Here is a 21,112-nt window from a genome sequence, read left to right as displayed (position 1 = left end):
CTAGCCGACTGGGCAAGGAGGAAAGACATCTGGGATGGCAATTAGATGGGTTCCACATGGACTCCAACCACTCAGTGGTCCCGTTGCCACTCAAGGTGAGGCACACCTGACAGCCCCTGAGCTGGGCATGTCCCCAAAGCACTCACCCCAAAATCCCTTAAAGGGACCCACAGAGCCACCCCTCCCAACCCCCGGCAAGAATCCAGCGCCATGCTGTTATGACGGCCATTGTTGGGTGTGCCGCCCAATTCCCACCAATGCTCCTGCAGCTGCAACCACTTCACTAGACTGTGCTGAACGGTGTCCAATCAGAAATCCTCTCCCCCCCCCCCCCATTAAGTGGAGCCCATCCAGGTGGAACAAAGCCTTACAACGAAAGGTCCCACTTGGTTCTCTTGTTCTGGGAGGCCCTGTTGCCCAGTTCCTCATCAAAGTCCATTGTGGCTGCATCCCCAGTCAGAGCTCTGACCATGAGGATCATGTCCTGGTGGTTGATGAGATGCCATGCCCAGTTGGGGTTAGCAGACATCATCCCCCTCCCCCATAAACAGTATAATCTACTGTCCAGTTGCTGAATGGGCTGTCTGCACTCCCAACTCTTTCCTTTTGAGACAACAGACTGTGCCTCTCCTCAGCAGCCACAAGTTTTGACAGGGAGAACACATCCAAGTAACAGCCTTCTCAAAATATTCTCATGGATCTTGCATGACAAATGTAGAACTGGGGGGGGGGGGGGTTGTTTCTCATTATTTATTGGTAGTTGGACCTAATGGAGAAACTGTCGCTTCCGTTGCCCTCAGCCTGGACCCTGTTCAGCCCTATGCCTGGCGGATCCCCCAGGCCCATGCCAGCAATCACAGGATGTGAACCTCAGCTTGCCAGTAACCCCTTTGGAGGCCCCCAGTTTCTCTTCTGAGGAGAACTCACCTGATGGTCCTTCACTGTCCCTCCTGTCCCTGTGTCTATGCACTCTCCTGCACTTCTTAGACCTCTTGCTGGGCTTAATGTGCCTCACTGGGGGATCCTCCCCCAATCTACTGGAAGAGGAGGAATCGCCTGACGGCGACACATGGTGGCCCTTGTGCCAATGGCCCGGCCTTCTGGCCAGCCTCCTGTCGCTTCAAGCCTTCCTTCTGGACTTACCGGCATGGGCCAGGTGGCCTGCTCCTGCGCTGCATCTGCTCAACCGTTTCCACAAGGCACTCTGCCACCTGTGAAGGCCCTTGCAGGGTAGGCTTGCTGGTTCTTGCAGAGGCACCACTGTGAGGAGGGGTGGGCCAAGCCTTTTCCAGTCTGCTGTGCCTGAGTCTTACTGGGCCCCTGGCTGTTCCCTTTCAGGATCTGTGGGTGGGAATATGTAGCCACCTGCCCTCTGCTTTGCTACACAGCTTTCTTGGGAGGTATCATGTCAACCTGGAAATAAGAAAGCAAAGGAAAAACCTGGGTGTCTCCACGGTCCTACAAAGAGTCACCCATGGAGTCCCTGAATCTCTGCTCTCAGCAAGCTTTCTTGAGGAGGTGACATTGCCTTTGCAACCCTTTTCCTTGTTATTCATTCACTCTATTCTTTTTTCTTTGCTTATTTATTTACTTATTTAAATCAATGAGCACTCCTGCTACCAAGACGCAGATCCAGGACTGTAATGTCGCCCACAGAAGCCCCAGGGTAAGGCCCGTCACCAGTGCTGCCACTGAAAACCAAAGGGGGAGGGGCAGGTATATAACTCTCTCCCCTCTTTCCCTTCCCCCCCCCCCTCTCTCTTATGATGAGAAAATTACACACCCTTCGCAAGGGAAAGGCTCGCTAGGGATGCTGGCCCATAGCAGTGGCTCGCACTTGTACCCATCCCCCTAGCAATGCAGGAAAAACTAGCTGTCCCACAGACAGAAGGAAGGTCCTTTTGCCAGCAACAGCTGCCATGAAATAGCTTTCCCAGAGGCAGGGAAACGCTGGCACTATAGAGGCTCCATTGGCAGAAGGCAGGGCCCCTCCTCAGCAGTGGCTCCCAAAACAGCAAAATCCTACCGACGGAGCGCAGGCCCACTGGCCAGAAAACCCACAATGGTTCCAAAAAGGAGAAAAGAGCCCCCTCTAGCAGGAGGTGACCTGCTCATCCAGCAATGGCTCCCAACCGGAGAGCCAGAACAGTCCTGACGCAGCTGCAAGGAAGTCACGACCACCCACCATAGTAAAGCTCCTGACCCATCAAGCACCCCTGATTACCTAAAACCACAACAGGGCCAGACTGCTTTTCTTCTCCACTGAGGACATTCACCACTCAGAAAACACAAGGCCAGAGGAGGCCAAGCAAGAGCAGCAGTTCCTCAAATATGGCAGGGGAGGGGGGTCTTGCAAGGACCCCAGTTTTGCCTTGGTGACCTTCCAAGCTGCACCGGATTGTATTGTGGGGCACAAAGGAGGTCAGTGGCTATGCTGGGAAAGTCCCCAGCCCAGAAGAAGGTTGCCTGGTCTGGAAGAAAGGTCAGGCCACCAGAGCCAGCCACTGCCTAACCTGCCTGGCCAAGCATCAGACAGGTGGCCTGCCCCCGTGGGACCCCAAGTAAGTCTGGGCCTCAGGCGTCGTGTGTGATGGAGAGAGCATGGAGAGAGTATTCTTTGTTCATAAAAACTGTAGGCAGTCACATGTATTCTTAAATATTGTTCCAGGGATCTGCATTCTTACTTGCTTGGAGACCAGGAAGAAAATGAAAACAACGCCAACCAACAGCCTAACAATCAACCTGCTCGCAATAATAATGCCATTCCAGTCGTGGGAGAAGGTCTTCATGCAGCCCACCAAGCCATACTGCAGCAAGGAGGACCTGTGGGGTTCCAACCTTACCGGAGACCTTTAAAATTTCCACTCAGGGTGGGTGATTCTAAACTGTCCCCTTTATACTTTGCACCACGCATTGGGTTCTTAAGTGTTGGTTAATGTTCATTATGGTTGCCTCTGGTGTTCCAGAAATAGTTAAAGGCAAAGGCAGTGTGTTTGTGGATGTTGAAAACCCATCCTTCATTTTGCCTTATCCTTGGCCCTTTCTGCACACGCAAAATAATGCGTTTTCAAACCACTTTCACAACTGTTTGCAAGTGGATTTTGCCATTCCGCACGGCTTCAAAGAGCACTGAAAGCAGTTTGAAAGTGCATTGTTCTGCATGTGCAGAATGAGCCCTTGACTTGGATTCCTTTGAGATGCTCCTGAATAGTCCATGGTGTGTTGGTGTCATGCAATGGAACCCTGACTGAAAAGTGCTTGAAAGATTGTGTGATGTTTGCTTGTGATGTGGTTGCTGTCTGGGGAGATGTATTAAGTCACTTCCAAGGGGAGGGTTTTTGTGACTGATGCAGGTCTAGGAGGTAATAAGTTCAGTGTGAGTCCAGAAAAGATGGAGCTTCTGTTGGCAGGTGGGTCTGTGAGGTGAAGTTCATTTTGCCCTGGATTCATCATACTTTAGAGTAGGGGCTTGCAGCTCAGTGGGGGTGGGTCTTAGATCTGGTATTTGCTTTGCCTGTGGTGCCTTCCCTACCATGAATGGAGGTCCTGGTTGCAACATCTGCTATGCAGAAATATCCTGGGCATCATCATATATGTAATAAGTAGGCAAAGTTAGGACACTGATGTGTGGCACAGCATCATTAAAAACTGTGTAGAAACTTCGACCAGTTCAGTATGGCAACTAAATTATTGAAATAGCCAAGTTGATCATATAACCCTTGCAGTAAAAGATCTGTGTTTGCTGCTGGTATATTTCAGATCATAGTTCATGGCACCTCTTATGCCTAAATGTTTTGGGACCACAATAGAAGAACCACCTTCTCCAGTATGAACCTTCAATATGAACTGGTTCCTTCAAATGGTTTCTTGTTTGATTCCAACAGTGGTTCATACTGAAATGAACCACTTGAAAAAATGTGTGTGGGCATGTTAAATCTCATGTTTGGTCTTCCTCTTTTCCTGATGCATTTAATTTTTCTCAGCATTATTGCCTTTTCCAGTGACTCCTACTGTAACCAAAGTAGCCTCACCTTTTTCAGCTTCTAGGGACAGTTCAGGCTTGATCTGATGTAGACCCCACTAATCTGTCCATAAAACTCTCCTCTGACACCACATTTCAAAGGAATCTACTTTCTTCTGGTCTGCTTTGTTCATTGTCCCATTTTCACACCATATGTAGTAATGGGGAATACTGTGGCATGAATTAACTTGACTTTTGTTCAAATATATATATTTGTTAACCACTCTGAGGCCATCTGATAGAGGAGAGCAATTAATAAATAATAAACAGGTAAATGAAAATAAATTTTGGTTACACTTAAGAATCTTTTCTAGCTCCTTCATGGCTGATCTTCTCAGCTTCAATCTCCTTTGGATTTCTTGGTCTCCCTTTTGGTTGACGATGGAACCAAGGAATAGAAAGTCTTGAGCACTTTAATTTCAACATTGTGAAACTTATGGTTGTATACCTCCTTAGTAGTCATTTCTCTTGTCTTCTTGGGATTCAGCTGTAATTTTGCTTTCCTTATGCTATATTCTGCATACGAATTGAAGAGACAGGGAGATAAAATGCATCCTTGTCTAACACTTTCACCAATTAGAAACCATATTCTGTCCTAACAGGAGCCTCTTGTCTGGAATACAGATTGCACATCAGATGCTGTGGCACACCCATTGCCTTTAAAACCAGTCATAGTGTTCATGGTCCACAAAGTCAAATGCTTTGTAGTAATCTATGACACACAGGCTGATTTTCTACTGAAATTCTCTTCTGTGCTTCAATAACCATTGTCAATTTGCGAAATGATCTCTTGTGCCTCTTTCTTTTCTGAATCCAACTTGAACATTAGGCATTTCTTTTTCTGTGTATTGTAATGGTCTTTTTTTGGTGTTTGAGCATCACTTTAGTTGTGTGAGAAATTGATGTGATTGGCTGATAGTTGCTGCAGTCTTTTTTGAAATTGGAATGTAAATTTCCACTCTGTGGGCCATTGTTTTGTTTTCCATATTTGTTGGCATAGTCTTGCTAATATTTTGATGGATTTTTTGTGGCTCTGGAATAGCTTTGTGGACATCCCATCTGCTCCTGATGATTTGTTTATCCCAATTGCTCTCAGTGTAGCTTTTCATTTCATTTTCTAGAATGTAGGTTCTTCTTCAAAAGATTCTTCTTGGAAGGAATCTGTCATCATTTCATCTCGTCTGTATAGCTCTTCGGTGTATTATTCCAATTTTCTTTATTTTGTCCTGTTCAATTAGTATTCAGTTAATGTATTTTCGTGTTGATGTTTCATCATGCCTAGGTTTAAGTTTCACGTTGATTTCTAGGATCTTGTGGTACAGATACGTTGTGCTTCCTTTTTTGTTGTTATCTGCTATTTGAAGTGGTTATTATAGTAGTTCTCTTTGTATGTGCAAGTTGCTGGACTACTGCATTTAGACTTTTGATTCTGTTTCTGTCAACTTTTACTTTTGCTTCTTGTTTAACTTTAGCAATTTTAAGAGTTTCCTCAGTCATCCATCCAGGATTGTCATTTCTTTTGCCTGCAGGAATAGTTCTTGCATATTTTGCCTTGACTCAACTCATAGTTCTTCTGGTTCACATTCACTTGAACTTACTAATGCAAGTCTGTTCTTTACATGCTCATTAAACTCTTCAGGTGGAGGGTCTGCAAATTCCCATCTTGCTGTGGAAGCTCACTGGGTGATTTTGGACCAGACATATACTTTCAACCTAAACTACCCCACACAGTTGTGCACATGAAAAGGAGGAGAGAAGCTAATGTAAGCTGCTTTAGTCCCAATTATGGAGAAAACCGGTAGTTTTCCAAGGTAGGGGCTGTGGGGGGTGGGGGAGGAGACAGAAAACTGAAAACACAAGAGCAGATATAAGGAATTTGGCTGTTGAGTAGGAAAAAATATAGGTACCAAATAAATATATAAATAATTCCAGGTTGGAAATTTCTGGAGATTTGAGGGTTAGAACCTGGATGGGGTGGGATTTGAGGAGATGAGGGACCTCAGTAGATTGGTAAAGTATCAAGAACCAGGAAAAATAAAACAGGTAAAGTGTGATTTTTTAAAAAAAGTTTGAAATCAGGCCAAAGCTTTTAACTGGGGAAGATATAGGGGAGATCATTCATTCTAGTCTTCCCCTGTGCTCTGCATCTGGTTTATATTTGACTTTGGGACACTTAATTTTTTGTGGGTCATACTTATTGGAAATCTTGTCTTGGACTTTAGACTTTGAAACCCTATTGGGCTCAGCCTTATAGGTACCATCTAAATCTGGAACCAGTTCTTGTAAATGTTATTAACTTAGCCTTGTGTCTTCCTTATTTTTATCCTCACTGTCAGTTGCCACCCACGGGAACAGGTGGGGTCAAATGTCCCCAGGTGCAACGGGGAGGGGTGTGCAGAATTGCCTCTCTCCTCCCCCATTCCGAGCTGGGTCAGTGCGGGAGAGCTGTCCTGCTGCGGCGCCTGCCCAAGCCACCTCCTTCCCCCCCGGTCCCTGGGGGCAGGGCTCGGGGGCACTGCTGGCCTGCCGCTGCAGTGCCCATCTGAACCCCCCATGAGCCCCGCCTACAAGCACAGAAGGGCACCTGAAGCATGTGTTGTCCCTGGGCACCATTTCCCCCGTTACGCTTCTGCTCACTGTTCATGAGTCTTATTGAACATTCCTGCTCAACTTCATAATAAAAAAGTGTCTTATATTTTGTGGTGTTCTTGAATTCAGGAGGCTTCAATCTGAATTTTTTTCTGAGACTTGCTTTGTAAGCATCTTGCCTTGCAAGAATAACTTTCTTGATCTAAGTCCTGGGAGTGCTAGAAAAGAAGAATTGTTTTTATACCCTGCTTTTCTCCACCTTGAAGGAGTCTCAAAGTAGCCTCATGGGGTAAATGGGGCTGAGAGAGTTTTGAAGAACTGTGACTATCCAAGGTCACTGAGCAGGCTTCATGTGTAGGAGCAGGGAAACAAACTTGGTTCACCAGAGTAGTGTCTACCACTCATGTGGAGGAGTGGGAAATCAAACCTTGTTCTCCAAATTAGAGTCCACCTGCTCTCAACCACTACACCACGTCAACTCCTTTGGTCTCTGGCTGGCACTTTGTATGTTGGCTGGATAGTAACGTGACTGGTGGTAGCGCTCCCTTGGAGTGTGAGGACTCACATTTCAGCCTTTTTGGTTTTGACTTTCTTGATTTGCCCTTACAAAGAATTTTGATTTAATGTCCCTTGACCTGTATGGTAGTTCATCCAGGCACCCACCCAATAGTTCACCCCAAGAAGCAGTAACAGATCTCAGAGAACGTGTGTGTGTGTGTGTGTGCTGTCAAGCTGGCTTATGCTGTCCCCTGGTGAGATTTTCAAGGCAAGAGATATTCAGAAGTGGTTTGCCGGTGCCTTCCTGTGTGGAGCGAAGATGGAAGTGTTACCTGTCCCTTCTGTGTTGGGGACAGGAAGAAACCAAGCAGGTGATCCAGCTATAAATCTAAAGAGGTGTAAACAAGGGGAGTGGCATTGAGTCTAATCAGTGTTGGGAGCCAGGGGGTTCTGTCACCTGTGTGGATCAAGCCTATAAGTTTCAATAGCCACTTTTTTGTGTGCAGAAAGTGAAATATTTAAGAATTTGGCCCTCATGTGCTCAGAAACTTTGAATATACTTCCTCGGATAAAGATTCCTATTCTATTTAAATTTCCTTCAGTAGCTTCTAATACGCAAAACATATCCCACAAATATGTATTGTATTATTTAAAACAGAAACAGAATTGCTTTTTGGGTTCTGTCTTTAATTAACATGGCTTTTTCTTCCCATGTATGTAGAAAGCTTCTAATTCTTCCTCTTTTGTTTTTGTGCATTGCAGATCTTTCTGTTGATTGTTTTCATGTGTATAACTCTACTGATTGCCAGTCTGATCTGCCTTACGTTGCCAGGTATGAGTGGCTGCTTCCTTCTGTGAAAACACTCACATTTGTCTTTATTTAAATTGCTTAAACTGCCCAAGATAAAATAGATATATTCTTTGGGAGGTTTTTTGAGTGGTGCATCTTCTATTGTGCTGACTGTCATGCCCCTGGTCAGTTCAATATCAAGACTCTGTGTTTGAATTATTTCATTATTATGAAACATCATCAGGAATAAGCATTTAAACTTCCATTGCCAGAACTAAAGCATAAGCAACAATGCATCCTCCATTATACCCCATGTCATACCCCCACGTCACACAACACCAACCCTGACTTCCAGTTCCTGAGGGGTAATGGCACCCCACCAGCCCCACGGTCTAGAGACAATGCAGCCTCCCCCAAGGTCAAAAAACCTACACTCCACACTATAGCAAGAACTACAGCAGCTGGTATCTCATGAGCTGATAAGGCAGCGCCTGGAAAGCAGAAGTACAGAAATGGAGCAAGTACAACCACAGTAATGAAGAGGGGTTGTGGGGGAAAAGGAGTTCAGAGGATCCCACGCCCTGGCTGAGAGACATGGCAGGAGCAACCAGAAATGGGCTGATCATGACACTGACTTCAAACACTAATCTCTTTTCATAAATCAATATCTAGCCCAGTTTCATTTCAGATGAAATAAAAGCAATTTTCTTCTTGGCATCTCACAACATACTGATTTTTTGGGAGTGCTGATATGTGGCTTTCTAAAATACCATTGATCCCACAAAGCTGTTAGGAATTCCTTTAACTGGAGATCAAAATATTTGCACCCTTGCACTCTCCCCTCAGTGATAGGGTCAAAAGTGAGTGGTTGCTGAACCTGCTTATTATTTCAAGCTGCAATTGTGTATACACCTAATTAGCCATAAGCCCTATTGTATTCCAAGGATGTAGCTTCTGTATAAACATGCAGAGAGTTGGGTTGTGTAAATACATGGAATTCTAAATCTTATAGTTTGGGTCCAGAAAAAGGCTTCTGTTGGCAGAAAGGGGAAGGAATATTTACTGATTCTCCTCCTCATGGTGTTCCTGCGGGCCTCTTCTGTCTTCCACAAGCGGCACTGTGGGGACACTTTGAGTTGGAGAAAGCGGAGGAGGTAGGCTGAGAATTTTTCTCTTTGCTAATGGAAATCCCTTTCATCAGAAGAGGTTTTGTACAGGAATGTTTGCGCAGGATTTTGCACAGTCTATTAGTCTAAAGCAGAGGTAGGGAACCTTTAACACTCAAAGAGCCATTTGGACCCATTTTCCACGGGAAAAGAAAACACTTGGAGCCGCAAATAATTTTTGACATTTAAAATAAAGATAACACTGTATATATTGGGGTTTTTTTACCTTTTACTCCGCTCATTCTGAGAAGCGCATGGATGCGTCCGCCCTGCTGCCTGCAGGGTGGGCAAGGATGGGGCCCACTGCTCGGCCTTGCCGGCCGCCGGGAAAACGCCCGCCCCACTCAAACGGGGCAGGCGAGAGGGGAAGCCCGCAGTGTGGCCCAGCCGGCTGCGGGCAATTGGTGCGCCCACCCTGCTGCCTGCAGGGTGGGCAAGGATGAAGCCGGCGGCTCAGTCTCGCCGTCCACTGGGAAAGCACCCGCCCCGCTCTAACGGGGCGGGCGATAGGGGAAGCCCTTAGCGTGGCCCAGCCGGCCGCGGGCAGTTGGGGCGCCCGCCCTGCTGCTTGCAGGGCGGGCAAGGATGAAGCCAGCGGCTCGGCTCATGGAGCTGCAGTGCAAGGGCAGAAGAGCCGCATGCAGCTCTCGAGCCGCAGGTTCCCTACCCCTGGTCTAAAGAGAAATAAATACATTGTATGATCTTCCCAACCCCTCTTCATATGGGCAGCGAGCTGATTTATGTTCACCCATGGAGACTTATAGACCCAATTGGATTCCAGAATATTCTGCAGGACCCAGTGCTTCCAAGTAGTGGATGAGCTGATAGAGGATTGACATAGTCATCAGTGAGATTGCACCCTTACACCCTCTGTGTTTGCGTACCAAGTTGGTCCCATGGTATTCTCCAGAGCTGATGAGGAAGAAATATGAAATCAGATGGCTGGAGCAAATGTGGCAGAAGATGCAGGACAGAGCAGCAGCACCATCTCATAGGATGCCGATGAGAGCCTGTGAGATGGTGGTGGAAGCTGCAAAGAAAGAATACTTTGCGGCTAATATCACATCTGTTAGCTCACTTCCAGCACAATTGTTTAGGGTGATTTGGGAATTAATGGCCTTATCTGCTGGTCTCTGGGGTTTCCCTGAGTGCATTTAGCCATTGCGGGAGGTGTGACATGGCAGGATCAAACGGGCTGATCATGACACCCTTCCCCTCCCCACCTTGCTGTATTGTTAGCTCTCACAGGATTGGTTGTATTTTTCACCATCTTGGGAAATTGGTAATTGGTAAATTATTGGAATGTTCTAACATTTAGCTGGTTTTGTGTTTTTAGATATATGTTGTGAGCCACCTTGAGCCCAAAAGGGGAGGGGCAGCATATTACATCTAATAAAAGTATTAAATAAATAAACGGATGTTTACACTGTGCATTTTATCAGTTCTGTATCTCTGCCATACATATAATTTACTGCTGTTCTGGTTGATTTTAAGTATTCCTGTTGGCATTTTCTGTCTGCAAGTCAAGAGAATTCTGAATCTGGGATCTTGGAACTGTAGAAAATTGGAGTCAATTTTAAACTTTCTTTGCGCTGTTTAACTTATGTTATCGGCTGCATTGGCTTTGAGTTGCTGGGACACTCTGGAAATTACTGTGCAGTCCTGAACAGTGTTAGACCAACGAAGCACTAGATGAAGTCAGTGGACTTAGACTGGAGCAGTTTTGTATAGGATTGAACTGTTATAGTTATTTTGAACAGAAACTGGCAACATCTGTAGTATTGCTTAACATTCGTGCAGGGTCTTGATTTGATCATTTCTGGGATTTTGTGCATGATCCAACAATGAATATATTCTCATCAGAGTTGAAGAAAAAATCTGCAGGCCAAACACTGAGCTTGTTGTTTCAAATAATTTTAAATAGCCATCCTGTATATTAAAACGAGGCAAAAGACTTGCAAATTTCTGCTGACTTCTGTTTTCATTTTCATTATTTTAAACTAAAATTCTTTAATGCTCGGATTAAAGCTGAATCAAATTCTTTGGAATTACAGGCTGGGATTCAAAGTGCTGCTCGGGCTGACACTAAGGGTGGGCACAGTTCAGGAGGGAGGGCAGCAATTCAAGAGAAGGACGGGGTCCTCTCCAGCTTGTTCTCCATCATTTCTGGTTTACATCCTTTCACAAAACACACTCCCATCTAGTGATCATAAAACTTTTCTGTTGTTAGTGTTTGCAGGCCGTTGGCTGATGTCTTTTTGGACCGGGGCTGCCAAAATCCATGAACTGTACACAGCAGCTTGTGGTCTGTATGTCTGCTGGCTGACCATTCGAGCAGTGACTGTGCTTGTTGCTTGGATGCCGCAAGGCCGCCAAGTCATTTTTCAGAAAGTTAAGGAATGGTCCCTCATGGTAAGTTGTTGGGGAAAGTGTGCTGCCAAAGATTGAGAAACGCCTTTGCCAGACATGTAGAGAACATCGTGCTGGTGACTCAATTCTCAGCATTTCCTCTCTTATGCTGTTCCTGTAGTACAAGGACAGAATTCAGGAGGTGGATTGAAAAGAAAATTTTTCACAAGGTCCAGAAATATTTTCCAGATATGGACAAGAAAGTCAGCAGGAAGGCCAGAACTAGTAGTTAATTTGTAGGATTGATGTCAGCTGTTAAACCTGCTTGCACTTTTGTGGCTTTTGAGCCCTAACCCAGAAGTGTGGAACTTTCCAGAAGTTACTTCACATTGAACTTGCTCAGCAAATACTTGGAAAAACACCCTCCTTTTAATAGCCCCTAATAATAGACTTTCAGAAGAAAGTTCTGCCTTGGAAAACAGGCTCCTGTTCTGAACAGTGAAGCCTGAATTGGAATGAAGCATCTGCTGCCTTTTGCTTGAGGGTTTGGTACTTCATTACTCCCTTTGAGCTGGCTCCTGTTGTTGTGAAAGAGGCCCTGTCTTGGGACTTAGGAATCTAGGAGATCCATTGGATCCTTCCATGTCTGAGTATGTGTAGCAGTATTTTGACATTATGCTAAATATCCCTTGCTTTTCCCCTTAACCTTGGAAGAGTGTAGACACAAAAACTTACCCATTATGGCGTGTGAAGAATGTAAACTTCCTCTCTCACCTCCCCCTTTTTTTTAGATCATGAAGACACTGATAGTTGCAATATTGCTGGCCGGTGTCATTCCACTTTTGCTCGGACTTCTCTTTGAGCTGGTTATCGTTGCTCCTTTGAGGGTTCCTTTGGATCAGACACCGCTGTTCTACCCGTGGCAGGTCAGCTCCATATGACTGTTCTTCATGCATCTCTAGTCTTCGGCCTTCCTAGCTACAGAGCAGCAACTGGCTTGTGTCACCTGTTCAGCTAATCAGGGTCCTGTGGGCATTCTTTTACTGAGGGCAATTGCAGCAATGTATATAGGATTGTATGCTTAAAGCAGGGGTCCCCAACGTTTTTGTGCCTGCGGACACGTTTGGAATTCTAACACAGCATCGTGGATGCAGCAACGAAATGGCTGCTGCAGGAGGTGGAGTCAGCCGCAAAATGATTGCTGCAGCTTGACTTCAGTACAGAGAATCCTTGGGCTGTTGCTTTGGTAGCAGCTGCCACCACATTGTGAAAAATCTACACAGCCTATCAGAAGCCTTTCTGGCCAAAGGCCTTGCCCCACCCACTTCCTAAAAAAAACCCCTGGCAGGTGCCAGAGAAAGTGTCGATGGGCACCATAGGACCCATGCCTTAAAGAGAGAATATAAATGGTTTGCTGTGTGATGTTAAGAGCTGTAATTAGCGTCACCTTCTCAGGGGTTACTCAAGATACTTGAATTGCTAAAATTATTCTGTCCTGTCTATAATAGCTGAAAATGAAGCATATTCTGATTTTTCTTGAACAGTCTGTTCAACTTCAGAGTTGTATTTTTTTCTTCAATACTTATTAGCCTGAAAATGGGGGAGGGGATGACAAAGGTCTGTTTCTCAAAGTTTCCTCACAAGGAGATGTCTCTTAACTGTCAAGTTGTGGTAGCAGTTCATGTAGAACCTTGCATTATGGTTCGTTGTGGATCCATATATGTTTACCTGGCAAGCCCTTAAAAAAGTCTTGCCCAACTGTGTAGTAACAAGATGGCAGAATTTGTGTTGCTTTGATTCCATGGAAAGGTTCTGTTTAGTAAAATGGGTCTGAAAAATGTTTTATGTGTGGCTGTAGGCATCTTCCCTCAGTTGATAGCTACCTGGAGTGAATATCCCTTGTGCAACAGGATCCCAAGCTAGTGAAATAGAAGTACTGAGGACAGGACACACTTCTTGCATTTTTAATAGGGTCTATATTCAGCCCAAACAGTCTTGTCCTCTGACCTGTAGATTTAGAGATATTTTGAGATAAGACCTCACAGATCATATATAACAATTTGATGTTAGAAAATTTAATTAGATTCTCCTTTCAGTTCTGATAAATGAAAAGTATTTCTCATTCAAGATTTGCAAAAGAGTTGTTTTTACAACCCTGTCTCTCACTTAAAAATGCCTTAGGCACATCGTTTCTTAATTAACATTGCTCTGTGTTATAATGAAGTCAAGGGCCTGCTTTTACCCAGTTGTATACCTGGTAAGGGTTTGATGTTTGATTAGTATCGACAGGTTTGTAATCAAAGTTTGGGGTTGTCTTGTTTTGTATTCAATTAGGACTGGGCTCTTGGTGTTTTGCATGCCAAAATAATTGCTGCCATAACTCTGATGGGCCCCCAGTGGTGGCTTAAAACCGTTATCGAACAGGTAAGAATTCTTGATTGGCTTAAATACTGTTACAATTTTGGGTCCTTCCTCTGTTGTTTAAGAGCTCACCTTCTTTCCCCTAAAATATTCATATCGTTTCATATTTGAAGCTGCACATTTCATTTTCAAGCTACATGTTCAAGATCACCAATTTATAAAATCGCACCAAAATGGAACAAGACACTGGATTAATGGAACAGAGCTGTGGGATCCAACCCAGTATACTCTGCAACCCCATTAATGCCCTAAGGAATGTAGGGAAACAGTTTACTGAGAGAGAATACCACTGTTGAGAGGAGAAAGCAACTCCTACAAATTGTTTTCATTGTAGACTGGAATTTGTGTTTTGCATCTGTGTTAGGTCTTGAACCATAAGCCAATAAATGGACTCTGTATAGTTGTTCAGTAGCGTTTATTGAGAAGTGTCAGAGCACCAAAGCTTGGCAAACCACGTTCTGATGTACCCGGCAATTGCCAACCTCTTTATCCCGTTAGTCCCCCTCCCATTTTCTTAAGAATTGTGAAAGATCGTTAGTTCAGAGCTGAGGCACCCCAAGGTCAGTGACAGATAGTGATAGAGAGCCATCTGGCTTCTTGCCCCCATGAGATAATGGAAACAATTCCTGTTCTCATGAGACCAGAGTGTCAGGGGAAGCCTAGTTATCTACAAAGAGTATGAAGCCATAAAGTAAAGATTAGGGAAAGAATGCCCCAGATGGCAGTGGTAACATATAGCCAGCTGGTTATATATATATTTTAGCAGCATTTGATTTGTAGCGTTGAGCAGTTACAATGAGGTAGGAATGCATCACCTAGATACAATCCCCTCTGACAATCTGCTTGTTATTAACACCTTGACCATTCATCTTCTGGACTGATGCAAATGCATTTGAGGACATGTAGAAATATACATACTTTCTGTACAGGCATTTCTTCGTCTTGTCCAGACCACCATTCTCCACCAATGAATAGTGTTTTTGGAAAAGTCCACAAATATGAAAGAAACTGACTGGCATCATTAAATCTGTAGTAGAGGGCATGCAACAAATTTTGTCACATTTGCTGCTGAAAAGTCAAAATATGTAAAATACTAGCACAGTGGTGGTGAACCTATGGCACTCCAGATGTTCATGGACTACAATTCCCATCAACCCCTGCCAGCATGGCCAATTGGCAGTGCCATAGGTTCGCCACCACGGTACTAGCATATGGTGGGCTGATCAGTTTTGTAGGAGTCCAGTTGGAATAATCATGTAGACACACACACACACTCTCTCTCTGTTTTCTTCTATTTTATTTTTTGCTTCATTAATTTTATATGCCACCCTTTCCCTTCCAACATTCTGTATAAAACAATAAAATCGATTTAAAACTACATATAAACCCCATGTAAACTCAATAAATCAAAATTTTAAATAACACCCTGGTGCCAGCTGAAGAATATTTACTTTCAAAGCCTCTGAATAGTATTATTCCTGAGTTTTGTTTGTTCTCGTTTATATTGACACTATTATGTTGTATTTTATCTGTTGTACTTTAAACAGCCTGAGGTGTGCTTGTTTACAGAAAGGTGGCATAGGAAATTCCTATTTAAATAAATACTTTAACCATATAGTCCAAAATGTCCCTGAATTTATATGTTCATGTAATATTCCCCTATTTTTAAACAATTCAATATTGGGAAAATTCATAATACCAAGAATCAAGATTTCGCTCATCTGATGTTATCCGGGTTCTGTCCTGCACATGGGCAAGATCATTAGCTACACATATCCGTGCCTTCCACACTATGGGATGGCCTGCCTAATGAGATCAGTACGGCTCCCATTCTCCATCTTACAAACAATGCAAAATTGTACTATTCAGGAGGGTATTTTAACAAAGGTAATGGAGAAATATTATAGCAGAATAGTTTGGAAGATTCTTCAAAATAAAGGAAAAGAGACTGTGAACTCTCCTACTGCGTACAGTAAGTGTTACCTGTTCCTGTGTATATTATCCTACTAGGTGATTTCTGCATTGTTTATTGAGTCAATACATATCCTTTGTTTCTGCTTTTTTTTACAATTTCTGCTTGGAATCAGGTATTTGCAGTGTTTAATCCCATGACATTACTTACTGGGGTTCATATCCTGTTGACTGCATTTATTTACACTGTATAATATGTCTTGAGTATCAGTGAAAAAGAGTGGACTATAAAGAACCTTAATAAATAAAAGTAAAAATCTTATTTAATTTAAAGTGCCAGTGTACTGCCATAGCTGTTTACAAGGTGTCTATTTTCTCTCAATGAAATGTTAACATCAGCATTTAACCCCAGCATCTTCCAGTCCTGAAGATGCCCATCATGTGGTCACACAATTTATGCACAAACTTCCTTCATGTGATCTGATTTTTGTTTTTCAGGTATATGCAAATGGCATTCGGAATATTGACTTACATTTTATAATACGGAAACTTGCAGCACCTGTGATCTCTGTTTTGTTACTTTCTCTCTGTATACCTTACATCATAGCTTCTGGAGTTGTACCTTTACTTGGTGAGTAAAGAATGGCATGCTGATTTCATCATTCAGATCCAAGGCTTCAGGTGAAACAGTGAAAATGCAAGATTGGGAGATTTGTATCTCACTTTTTTGTTCAATAATATAGAAAACAGCTTATGAAATTCACAATTACCTTATTGTTTAGAAATGATTGGTAGTCATGTCATGGTTCATGAAGATTCACATTCACAATAACCATCAACCTGAAGAGCCAGATGCCTACAGTGCCCTGTGCACAATCCCACCAAACATCCAGAGACGATGACATACAGAAATATAGAACATTAACCTTTTAAGTTTCCACAGTCCCTCTGAGCATGTGAGGTTGTCCTTCCCTTCCCTTCCTCCCTTTTCTGGAGAGCAGACCCTACAAGAAAAGGCCAACGGACTTGGAAATATTCTGTTTGGAGAAGAGGAGGTTGGGTGTGGGCGACATAATTGCTCTTATTAAGTATTTAAAGGGCTGTCACTTAGAGGAGGGCAGGGAACTGTTCCTGGTGGCAGCAGAGGATAGGACTCACAATAACGGGTATAAATTATGGGCAGAAAGATACTGGATAGATATTAGGAAACCGTCTTTTACAGTAAAAGTAGTTCAGCAGAGGAATCAGCTGCCTACAGAGGTGGTGAGCTCCCCTTCACTGGCAGTCTTCAAGTGGCAGCAGAACAAACACTTTTCTGGGATGCTCTAGTCTAGGCTGATCCTGCCTTGAGCAGGGGGGCTCAACTAAAATGGCCTGTCTGGCCTCTTCCCACTTTATGATTCCAGGATTCCCTACCAGAGCTGAACCTTATCCAGCCTGGTGTGTTGGGAGTGGGGAAGAAGAGATTATAAAGTGGCTGAAATGGAGGTCATAGATACTTGGGCTTCCTGCTGCAGGAACCTGCTCTGATCCAGCAAGCAGCATTTTTGCAAACAGCCTGGGCATCCTCTGCTTTTCTCTCATACTTGGCACAGCAGGCCAAGCAAGAGAGGTCCTTGGATGAGAGCAAGCTGGCCCAGGAGAAAGGGAGTCAGGTCACCACCACCCCGCCCGTTGGGGGCTCCTTGCTCTTTTTCTGAGTGACTGTCATGGTGATGATTTTGCTGTCAACCCTTCAGCCAGCTGGCTGTCCTTCTGGCAGCTGCTGAACACTGGGATGAGATTAGAGGAAGTTGCAGAGAAGGGTGGGGGTGTTAGAGAGGAGGGGTCCTTGACATGCATCCCTCGCCCACATCTCAGGAGGGCACCCCCAGGTCTTGCCCATTTTCCTGACCTTTGGGGCAGGTGCCACACTGGGGGATGATGTTCAGAATAGCCACGAGAGATAGTGAAACATCGTCAGGTACTTATAGAATTGAATTGAATTTCTACCACAGCCTCCCCTGGTAACCGGGCTCAGGATAGCTTACATCATACATAAATACATTTTATGGTTGGGGGTCACCACAACATGAGGAACTATATTAAAAGGTTGCGGCATTAGGGTTAGGGTTGAGAACCACTGTTCTAGAAGGCTCTGTTCTCCTGGATGGTGGAGGCCATCTTATGTGGGGGGGGTGTTCCCCACCGTCAGACAAGGAGGCAGGAAAGATACTTTGGTCACTTCCTGTTGGTTGAGTGTGGCCATCTTTCCCCAGTATCTTTCCTGCCTCGTCAGGGAGTGCAGCAATTCGCACAGGCTCTGTTGCTTTTTTGTTCTTTGTCTTCGTCCTTACCTAGATTATCGTCTTTGTTGTCTGCTCTGCTGTTTCGTGTGCTTGCTACCTTTTTAGGGCTCCTCCTCGTCATTCTGTCTCTATCCTTCTTGACTCATATTTTCCCGACAAAAAATGTGAGGCAGAGGGAGCCATGGCGTCGGCGCCATTTTCGCCCAGGAGGGATGTCTTCTGCTGCTCAGCAGCAGAGAACACCAGGACAGCTCTTCAGAATCTCTGCTCTTTCCTGTGCAGCCACCAGGCTGAGAGGGAAGAGTGTGCAGAAGGGTCCCAGAGTGGCAGTAGAGCCTGCTGAAGGACCACTTCCCCCTCCCTGCAGGGACGGTGCGCCGTTTTTGCCAAGCCCAGCGCCAGCCACTGAGGCAGCAGTAGTGAGACAGAGCAACATCGTGGCTGCAACTGCGATGATGAGGAGAGACGAGGGCACAGGCAGGAAAGTGAGCTACTGCCCAGGCCCATTCCGTCGGAGCTGGAGGCGTTTGTTCTCAGCAGAGGCTCAATTGCTGCGGAAGGAGGATTCTCTTCTGTCAGGCAAGGAATGTCGCTAGGGGATGGGGGTGCAGCTTTGGCCGGAGCTTTGCTCTCACTGGCACAAGTGGAGCAGCTTCTCACCGGCACAATTGATGGAACTCATGCCATCCTCCATTAGACAGGAGGTTAAACGGTATCATCAGGTCCCTCCTTCCTCTTCTTCTAGGCACCCTCGTAGATCTAGGTCTCCTAGATCTAGGAGAATTAAAGGGGGCAGGGCTAGGCAGATCAGCCTGTGCAAGTCCTATGAGAGTGAATTGAGTGAGGGGGAGATAGACCTGCCTCCGAGCATTTTTCTAAAGAGGAAGAGATCCCTCCAGAGTCCTCCAAACAGACTGAGCACCTGTTCAAGATTGAGGAGTTTTCTATACTCTTGGCCAAAACCATCTCAGCCTTGGATCTCCATGACTCTGAGGACACGGAGGATCCTAATGACAGGGGATCATTCAAACCCATTAAAGGGTGCCCCAGGGGTTTTCCTTCTGTTTTCCCTTTAGAGGAGGAACCTTCTAGGTTTTTCCCTCTCCCTGAGGCCTTTGAACGCAAACTTAAGAAGGAATGGATCGCTTCAGCCTCCAAGAAGAGGTTTCCTCTGATTTTTTAAGAAGACTTATTCTGCCCCAGACCACCTTAACAGTCTACTTAAGACATTCTTAGTAGATGGGCCCGTGTCTGCCCTGCACTTAGGGGGACTGGTTTATAGAGATGGAGAAAGGAATCTGAAAGACCCTATGGATAGGAAGTCTGGTCACGTGTTACGTAGGGTTCATGAGGGTGCAGCCATGGCTTATAGGATTCTGGCCCCTTGTACTACTGTGGCCAGCTTTGATTTCCAGGGGTTTTGGTCCCGAACTGGACCGCATTCTTGTTGAAACCAAGGATAAGAGAAGGGCCATGCCACGCTTTGTCAGATCAGATAGGCCAAAATTCACACCGAAGCCCTCCTTCCGGTCCTTTTGCTCTTCCTTTCGACCCAACCAGGATGGAAAAAGGTCAGGCTGGCAGGCCCAAAGTGCCTCTTGCAGGCGTCCAGACTTCTGGGGCCAGGGTAAGCCCAGCAAGAACTTTAAGCCTGGTTCTTCTAACAAGGCCTGACTGCCTAAGCCAGGGGTCTGCAACCCGTGGCTCCAGAGCCACATGCAGCTCTTTCAGCCTTATACTGCGGCTCCACATGACCTGGAGGTTGGAGGGTAGCGTGGGTGTGTCCTTCCAGCCCTCCAGAGCAGCACTGGAAGGAAAGGTGAGTGGAGGGGTCGAACCAGAGGCGGCTCCGTGGGTGAGGGCACCACTTTTTGCATCCCCTCCACTCACCTCTCCTTTCAGTGCTGCTCTGGAGGGCTGGAGGGACACACCCATGCTGCCTTCCAACCCCTGGAGGTCGGACAGTAGCGTGGGTGTGTCCCTTCAGAGGAGCTGCCATCCCCCCTCTGCCCCACGGAGCAGGCAGCTGCCTGCTCTGTTGGGCAGAGGGGGTTTCCCTGCCTGGTGCCGCTGCCCCCCACCATCCCCCTTCTGCCCCATGGAGCAGCCATCCCCCTTCTGCCCCATGGAGCAGGCAGAGGGGGTTTCCCTGCCTGGCGCTTCCGCCTTCCAGCGCAGGAAGGAAAGGTGAGTGGAGCCGCCACTCCAGCTCAGTAGATCTTCAGGGCCGTGGAAAACGGGTCCAAATGGCTCCTTGGGTGATAAAGGTTGACGACCCCTGGCCTAAGTGTACCTGTCGGCGAGCAGCTTCTGTCTTTTCAGCACCATTGGATGGGCCCTCACATGGACTCTTGGATCCGGGAGATAGTTTCCTCAGGTTACTCCTTCGAATTCAGTCGCTTGCCAAAAGACAGGTTTCTTCCCTCTCCCATCAGTTCCAACCCGGAAAAGAAGGCCTCTTTCCTCACAGCGGTCAATCACCTGATTTCTATCAAGGCCATAGAGTTTGTCCCAATGGACCAACAATTCAAGGGAGTGGACTCCCATTGTTTCACGGTCCCAAAGAAGAACGGGGACATCAGGGCAATTCTCAATTTGAAACACATCAATCTCTACCTCAGGAAGTTTCGCTTTCGCATGGAGATGCTCCAATCTACAGTGGAAGCCATCCAACAGGGAGACTTCCTAACATTCTTGGACCTGGCAGAGACTTATTTGCACATCCCCATCAACCTGGCTCATCACCGCTTTCTGCACTTTGCTCTGGGGACAAATCACTTCCAGTTCATAGCCCTGCCCTTTGGTTTGATGTTGCTCCTATAGCCCTCCTCAGAAGTCAGGGCATCCACCTCCATCCATACCTCGACGACATCCTCATCAGGTCGAGGTAGGAGCAGCAGGCAACCCAGAACGTCATGCAGGTTCAGCGGGTCCTGTCTTCCCATGGGTTCGTCATCAACAAGGAGAAGAGTTCAATGGCCCCTGCCCAGCGGATGGAGCATCTCAGAGCGGTCATAGATACCACCAGCTGTTCTGTCTTTGTCCCAGCACACAAAATTCAGAAGATCTGGGAGGCCAT

At 45.7% G+C, this 21,112-nt stretch overlaps 1 protein-coding gene across 1 annotated transcript in view; it reads left to right on the top strand.

The window, feature by feature from the left end:
• LOC125443630 (E3 ubiquitin-protein ligase MARCHF6) overlaps positions 1 to 16,399 on the top strand; it is a 101,783-nt gene extending 85,384 nt beyond the window's left edge. Inside the window, exons 19-24 of the mRNA XM_048515869.1 lie at positions 2,669 to 2,870; positions 7,871 to 7,940; positions 11,295 to 11,476; positions 12,205 to 12,339; positions 13,748 to 13,837; positions 16,244 to 16,399. Of these exons, the coding sequence (XP_048371826.1) occupies positions 2,669 to 2,870; positions 7,871 to 7,940; positions 11,295 to 11,476; positions 12,205 to 12,339; positions 13,748 to 13,837; positions 16,244 to 16,384 (820 nt within the window). The 3' untranslated portion in view covers positions 16,385 to 16,399. The remainder of the gene's footprint in view (positions 1 to 2,668; positions 2,871 to 7,870; positions 7,941 to 11,294; positions 11,477 to 12,204; positions 12,340 to 13,747; positions 13,838 to 16,243) is intronic.
• The last annotated feature ends 4,713 nt before the right edge of the window (positions 16,400 to 21,112 follow it).

The sequence above is a fragment of the Sphaerodactylus townsendi genome, linkage group LG14 (assembly GCF_021028975.2).
Source record: "Sphaerodactylus townsendi isolate TG3544 linkage group LG14, MPM_Stown_v2.3, whole genome shotgun sequence".
Classification (NCBI taxonomy): Eukaryota; Metazoa; Chordata; class Lepidosauria; order Squamata; family Sphaerodactylidae; genus Sphaerodactylus; species Sphaerodactylus townsendi.
The sequence above is the reverse complement of the archived record's forward strand: the minus strand, read 5'-3'. Positions and strand labels throughout refer to the sequence as shown.